At 39.5% G+C, this 7,694-nt stretch overlaps 1 protein-coding gene across 2 annotated transcripts; it reads right to left on the bottom strand.

Moving 5' to 3' along the window:
- Positions 1-591: 591 nt before the first annotated feature.
- LOC116259222 (agamous-like MADS-box protein AGL104) lies at positions 592-3,579 on the bottom strand. Of its 2 annotated transcripts, none has more exons than XM_031636927.2 (10): positions 3,148-3,579; positions 2,987-3,040; positions 2,841-2,859; positions 2,584-2,645; positions 2,353-2,380; positions 2,203-2,264; positions 1,986-2,085; positions 1,590-1,720; positions 1,206-1,500; positions 592-895 (listed from the first exon to the last, which is right to left on the bottom strand). In XM_031636927.2, exons 1-10 carry the CDS (start codon positions 3,330-3,332, stop codon positions 755-757), a joined length of 1,077 nt encoding a protein of 358 aa, XP_031492787.1. In that variant the 5' UTR covers positions 3,333-3,579; the 3' UTR covers positions 592-754. The 2 variants fall into 2 exon arrangements, with proteins under 2 accessions (XP_031492787.1, XP_031492786.1); XM_031636926.1 differs by having other exon boundaries at positions 592-898.
- Positions 3,580-7,694: the final 4,115 nt, after the last annotated feature.

Here is a 7,694-nt window from a genome sequence, read left to right on the forward strand (position 1 = left end):
TCATCGTGATCAAAGCTTGTGTATAACTGACTTTCAAAACCGCATCGCCTTGTCTGCATTCGCCACCTCACCGCTTTATATCGAGCACCTTCGACCGCTTGCTTCATCAAACGGATCACTATCACCCCATTGATATCATCATCAATCGTCATCAACATCATCATCAAGAACGTACTCGAGTTTTGCTCAGAGAAGATCCTGGATCGGTTTCTTTAATTCGTTCATATGCATCGGAAGACAGCGTAAAGAACATCGCAATCGCCATTAAACATGAATCATAAAAAGACATGCATGGCACGTAAATCGTATCACCCTCGATTTCTCTCTGCATCTGATCTCATATCGTCAAGGACCCAAGATTTCTTGATCTGTGATCGAACAGGAAATGTACAAAATCACACTCAGGCACTCACTCGTAGAGAGATATATCAAGAGAGAGAGAGAGAGAGAGAGAGATGTCTTTGTTGAACATATTTCTTGTTCTTCACCTTCATCAGTCATCATATCAACTCCTGATCAAGTCCTGTACTTGTAGGATCTTCTCAAAGGCCCAGTGAGACACGCCTTTTAATTAATGAGCAGGCATCTGTATGTATGTATTATATATTGGACATTAATTTCATATCATCCTCTATTTCTCTAACTTCCCTAATTATATGAAGGAACTAATTTTTTTTCTCCTTGAAGAGTATACAACGATCTGTGAGAGAATTGGGGAAAAAAAAAGGGAATAGAACGGAAAGGTACAATAACGTCACTCCATGTTCAAATCTGCCACGCGGTTGCTGTAGGTGGCATCATCGGCGGTGCCCGGTAGGCTGGAGAGACCAGTTGTCGCCTCATCCTGCTGGTGCTGTGGCATAACTCCCTGCACCTCCTGCTCTCCCATCCCGTGCTGCTGCCACATTATTCAACGCCCTCACATTTGTCATCAAATTTTGTCACCAATGATCTTTTCTATACAAAAGCACCATCTCAAAACGAGATGAAACATTTCAAGTTACAGAGCAGTAAACTAGTTGACAAACGAGTCTGTGTCTAATATATAGCTGTGCTACAGATGGGCTCCTGCTCGAAAATTTAATCTGCCTATAAGTGGATTAGCTATGGGACCCAACAAACTCATTAACTAGCTGGTCCCTCGCCATGAGAGGGAGAGGTTGTGTTTCTTCTACATGGGCAGTGCATGGGAAGAAGGAGCTGACCTGCATGAGAGGGAAGGAGGTGGGCACCAGAGAGGAGATGAGCTGATCGGGCGACGGGTAGGGTGGCTGCCAACTGACCGCAGGCGGTAAGGAACGGTTGATGTCGGGGAAGATGGAGCTGCAGGTGCTGCTCTCCAGCTGCGCGCTGTCGCATTTCATGGAGAGGTGGGCCGGAGGAGGAGGGCAGTCGCCCCCCATGTGGTGGTGCTCCATGGATGGCACCAACCCTGCATGAGAGAATGCATCGTAGATGGACGTCTGCACCAGGTGCTCCGGCAAGCCCTGCGCATGATCCCTTACCACGCAGCCAATTAAACAAAGTCAGAGAAGAGAGATCTAGAGACAGAGATGGGGACAGAGATAGAGAGAGAGAGAGAGATGTACGTTAAGGACATCAAGTGGTGATCTGATCCCAGAAAAGATTGAACGGGGACTTGAGTGCTCTGGTGCAACCAACTATCCGAAGGTTGGCTCTCGTAGGAGGTCTGCATCCCCTCCTGCGCCTCCAAATACATCTGTTTATCAAGTTTCACTAGTCAAAACGCATGAAAATTGAACGCAAAAGAAAACAAAAAGTAAAATATGGCTTACGGATGAAGGAAAAGAAAGAAAGAAAAAATTAACTGAATGTCATGCTCCAATTTATTTGGGGGGAATGTAACGGAGGTTCACTGATCATTAGTGGACAGATCCCATGTATCTATGTTAGTTCGTGCATGCATGTTTTGATCGAATAGGAAACTTGTACAGGTTATTAAGTTTGGAGTAAGAGGTTCTCACCATTCGTTGTGAACAATGAGCAGTCAAATCCAGAAGAAATTTCTCGTAGCATTCCAACTCGGCCAATGATGTTATTTCTGAAGCGTCCGGCTCAAAGTATCTGCACATTCAGTCGTCTCTCCATGTTTACGAAATTCATCGAAGACAGTCTCTCTCTCTCTCTCTCTCTCTCTCTCAATAGAACCTGAATAAATAATGTCGTTTCAAGTTATGATACCTTAGTCTCCTTTCAGCACTATGAATTTGGTGTTGATATCTAGCGATTTCTTGTTGCAGCTCCTAAAAAATTCAACCAGCATGCGTTTAGCCAAAACATTGTATACCAATTTATATGAATTCGAAGAGATCAAAACAAGTACGCGCTTACCTCTACGTTCGTATTGGCACCTCCTGGACTGTTCACAAAAAAAAAAAATGTATCAGAAAATACGAAGGACGAGGGCTAGTGATAATTCAACATAGAAAAACTCCCCAGAAACAATAATTCAACATGGTGCATATTTATTTTCCAATGACACGTCTTGAATATAATCGAGCTACCTGCACCTTGCTTTCATAAAAAGTAAAAATTCTCTACAAAAGAGAATTCAAGTAGTACCTTGTTAGATGAGAAGTAAGATCGCTCTCACACCTCAATTTTTTGATTGCCCTCATTACGAACTGCACCAAAATGCAGTATTTAGTACAGGGAATTACAATAATTAAACGTCGAAATTCTCCAGGTCGAGCATACATAACAAAGACAAACGCGAATTGTTTCCCGGAAACAAGAGAAAATGAAAAAATTACAAAGAAAGAAAATAATTGATAGGAAAGCTTCCATTTTTGATACGATAGTTCCATGTTTTCTTTTACCTCCGGATTCTTAATTGTCCTGCAAAAACAATGGCGAAGATAACTCAGTTAATTGAAGAAATTCGCAGTAAATAAAATTCAAACAGATGAACATCAAATTCAGAATGCATTAAAACATCAATTGTCAATGATTTCGGAGGCCATACCCTCCTCTCTCTTGTTCCGGCAAGCTAAGATAACGAGCCAAGACATCTTCAATTCTGCAAGAGAACAAAAAGGATAAGACCAATTTGATAACTAAGAAAAATTGGGCAACGTCGATTGGTTATTATGCCAACAGGATTGAAGGCGTCAGGTTGGAGATGACCTTTTCTTCCCGGAGAAATGACTGAGCCGGCCGGACGGCGAGAACATGATGAGGGCAATATCAATATCACAAAGGATGGAGAGCTCGTAGGCCTTTTTGATCAACCCATTTCTCCTTTTCGAGAAAGTGACTTGCCGATTGGTACTGTTCTCGATTTTTTTAATCTGGAGCTTAACCCTGCCCATACTTCCCACCTGCACCTAAAAAAGGCTTGATCCAAACACAGTCTTTGTGTGGAAATTGATCGTATGAATCTGGAAACCCTAAAATCAATCCTTTCTTATTTTTCTCCTTTTCCTTTTGTTGGTGGAAGGATCCTGATTTTCTCTCTTTAGCTACTTGAGATTGAGAGAGAGAGAGAGAGAGAGAGAGAGAGAGAGAGGCTTGTAGGATACAAATGGATAGAGAATGTGGTTAGAAAGAGTCAGGAAGAAGGGGAGAGAAGAGAGGGAGAGGTATCCCTTGAATCACGTAGGCTCATTTATGAGGCTCGATTTATACGGCGAAGATTTTCCTTTCGGTCCGTTGATCCGGAAAGGAAGTTTTTTTGGTCCAGACTCCAAAGCTACGTCCTCATTTGAGGAGCTCAAACAGAAGAAATTACTAAATGATGTTCATCGTATGAAATCAACCTAGCCTGCAAATTAGAACAGGTGATAGATGAATTCATATTGCATATACGCTTGATTTTTTAAGGAATAACAGAATAGTGGTGGTGCATGAACATTTATGTTTGAACGCTTGATTTAAGGAATATGAAATTTGAGTTTGGTTTTGCTATTTCATTAAAAGTTAAGCACTTCGCCGTTAAATATTCAAGGCCCATATATGGTGTCGGTCGTAATTAAGTTACTCTTATCTTATACGTCAAGCTTCTTGCTAGGACCCATTTGCCCATTGTTGTCTTCTTAGAAAACTTTCTTATAAGCATGAGATGAGAGTGATGTGTCAAAAAAATCGAGTTGTGGATTGAATCGATGAGGCTACATCGGTTAAAAATATTAAAAGACAGTGTTTATCCGCCAATTATATGCGTATGGATTAGTAAAGTTTTATTTCTTGTGATTAATACTGATCAAATGACGAACTAGTAAAAGTTCCCTAGATACGTATAGATGCTTCTAGTTTAACGTGGTATTGGAGTTGATGAAGGCCAGTTGGGGCTGTTTGGTCATTGGCACAGTAACATGCTGTTATGTAGATACATGGAACAATATTATATTACTGTTCTCATTGGTAAACCATCTCTTAGGATTCAACAATGGATTAATTTGTCTATTGAATTTGAGTTATAGCTTACCACAACTAGGCGTAAATTTAGTGGAAATCGATTAAGATTGATATTTTGTTCCCCCTCACTAAAGAAAGATACCAATATTCTTGAGATTGGAGAAATTTAGTGATTACATCAGATTTGACTATCATATCTATAGTTTATGTTATGTAATAGCACAGCTCCATAGTAAAGAAGAGAAATTTTAGCTTTTCAGCCATGTTATATTAAATATTTTAAAGAAGCTGTTAGATGGACACCAAAGAGTGATACCAACTGGAAGTAATGAGGCAAACACGAAATAGTATGATAAATCGGGAGGCTAGATGTTTGAGACAGATGAACTCAATTTACAATTATACGACTGAAATTGTGAGTGTCTTCAATGACCATGAATTTCCTTAAAATAGGTGGTAGATCAATTACAAACTTAATAGGGCGTTTAGTAATAGGAATATTGTTTTCTTTGGAACGCATTGTTCACCATGAATTTCCTTTTCATAGGTGATTATCAATTCCAAACCAAAGCAGCATTTGGTAACACGAACGCTGCGTTAACCCAGTGATTCCAAGAATGGTTTTACATTCATTCAATATTGTGTATTAAAGAACATTCCTCCAAATTCTCTCTGTCACCAAACAACACAAAACTGCACATGAAAACTTCCGTATAGAAGCAAACTCATCGCAAATTGACTTGAAGCCAGCAATGTATTCAGCAATAGACTTCTCTTGCTTTTTATATGTCTGCAATTTTGTGATCTATAGGAACTCCCTAGAGAGTCGCTTCCATTAAATGATAGCCGCCTTCAACCTTTTTCTAACAAGGAAAAAAGGAAAGGCGTCCTCATGTTAATTACTCTTTTCCTGTTGCCACTGTCTCATATGTCAAGAAATATTGTGGCTTTTAGTTTGAATTCAATCTTCTCAAGGCCCTTGGCAATATTGCGTCATGTTTAACAGAACCATTGTCGTCGAGCCCTTGTTTGAGGGGTCAAAAAGGGCTGCACCGTGGAAACTCTCTGGTGGCTTAGTTCATCGCTTGGCCTTTTCTCGCCTTTGAATTTGATGCACCTGAAGTTTTTAATTGTTGAAGCTCTAGATGCATGGCAAGAGCAAGGCTTAGCATGAGTTTGGTCATCGACTTATGCCTGTTCTTTAATTTGCACTGGCTAGATTATTTTAGAAGGAAAACTTGTGATTAGTTTAAGTGTTTACATTTGATATCACATCAAGGAATTTCTGGTCCACCATTGTGGGATTTAGGATAAAAGAAGAATCTCAAGTATTAGATTTTCAGTTTCTCTATGAAAATCAAAGTTTGACGGTTATATATATATATATAGTGACTCTAGATATATAGTGAGTAAATGGTGACTCTATCTAACCAAGGGCAATCATAAGATGCAGATCAATGGTTGAGCGATAAACACGAATAAAAACATGGGAATTGATGCTAGATACGAAAATGACCATCATTTTTTTCTTTTTGTTTTCTTTTAACCGTCCATCATAATGGTTGGATTTAAGAATTAAAAGTTCAAGTTCAATACTTGAGAGTAAGTATTTTTCTCTCTCCCTATCAAACTTGTCAGATGCTTGACAATTGGAAATGATGCAAATCGTTAGAGATGTTGAATCAGATCCAAATCAGATGTGCACTTTACCGTATCTAACGTATTGGATGTTTATGCATTTGGATTCAAATATGAAGGAAGAAAAGTTTATACATATTCAAGTTCAATTTTTAAATCAACAAGAAGAATCGATCCAAATCCAATAATTAAATATACAATCGAATTCCAACTACTGATATCCCTAATTGGTGCTGGATGCAAGATCCAACCAATGGGCTTAAAGAGTGCAAATATGTACATGAAATCTCAGCTTTTGTTGGCTATTCATATAGCGAAATATTGCAAAATCTCTTATCCCGTGTCAAATCCATAAACGATAGTACAAGCAAAGGCAGCTTTGGAAATGTCCTCGAGAAGGCGATCCAGATTTACTTTTTTCCTGTTTACTTGTCTTTTCATTTAACTGAACGTCTATACATCCTAAATCAACTTGTTCTCTTTTTCGTGTTGTAAAAAATAACAAAAAGAACAACGAAATAGAAATCCATGCAGGAATATTTTTTTCCATTAAAGATAACCTGAGGTCTTCAAACGAGTGTTAACCAGTCCAAATTAAGATCGTTGTTGTCATTTTTACAGTCTATTTATGTATAAACGATGTTCATTCAATTTTCAAAATAGTTTTTTATTTTTTATGTGCATTCACAGCCAATTTAACCAAGTCGCTGAATTAGCAGCTTGGACGATTGGATTTCAAAACTGATTTTCATAAACTGTACCAAATGCCTTCCGCGTGCATTCACAAATACGAGCACTTTTTAGAAAGTATTGCCAATTTAGTAAAAGAGATATTAGGGGCATCAAGAAGGAAACACCAGTCAGCCACGCTAATGAAGCAGCCACGCTAATGAAGGAAACAACGACAACAATGGTAATTGCTATATCAGGAAAGAAACACCAGTCAGCCACGATATTGGAAGAAATAACGATGGCAATCGTTACAATGATAATATGGCCGATTTTGAGACCTGGCATGAGAGTTAATGATGGAAAATCAAGATTGGTAACGTTCAATGCTCAGGAAGACGTGAGTAACTTGGATGTGGCCTCTACTGGCTGGCCCCTTGCATCCCTTCCTCTTAACTACTTGGGCTTCCTCTCTTTGTGGGGAAACTTAGTTTCCAACTTTGTCAACCTCTTGTTCTTAAAGTTCAAAGGAAGTTGGCTTCATGGAAGGCCTTGCACCTCTCCTATGCTGGCAGGTTGTGTCTACTCCAATCTTCCTTTATGCCCCTTATATTTTTCTGGTGCTCTCCCTTCAAACTTCCACAGAAGATTATTCAGGTACTCGAATCCCTTGCAGCTAATTTTTTATGGGGCTCTAAACTAGATTGCCGCAAACATCATTTAGTTGCATGGAAAAAGCTTTGCATACCAAAAGGGGAGGGCGGTGTAGGCTTGAGAAGTATCGCAGACCTAAATAGAGCTTGCTTGGAAAAGCTTGCTTGGAAAAGCTTGCTTTGCAAGTTGGCCATGCGACATCTCCTTGGGCATCCGTTGTCTCCAAGAAGTACCTAGGGAACCATAGTCTCTGGACTTGCAAGGGCAAGGCCAAAGACTCCTGGCTTTGGAAAGGAATAAAATGGGGTTGGGACGCCATTAAAAAAGAGGTTAGATGGTCTATGGAGAATGGCTTT

Source organism: Nymphaea colorata, chromosome 8, assembly GCF_008831285.2.
Source record: "Nymphaea colorata isolate Beijing-Zhang1983 chromosome 8, ASM883128v2, whole genome shotgun sequence".
Taxonomy (NCBI): Eukaryota; Viridiplantae; Streptophyta; class Magnoliopsida; order Nymphaeales; family Nymphaeaceae; genus Nymphaea; species Nymphaea colorata.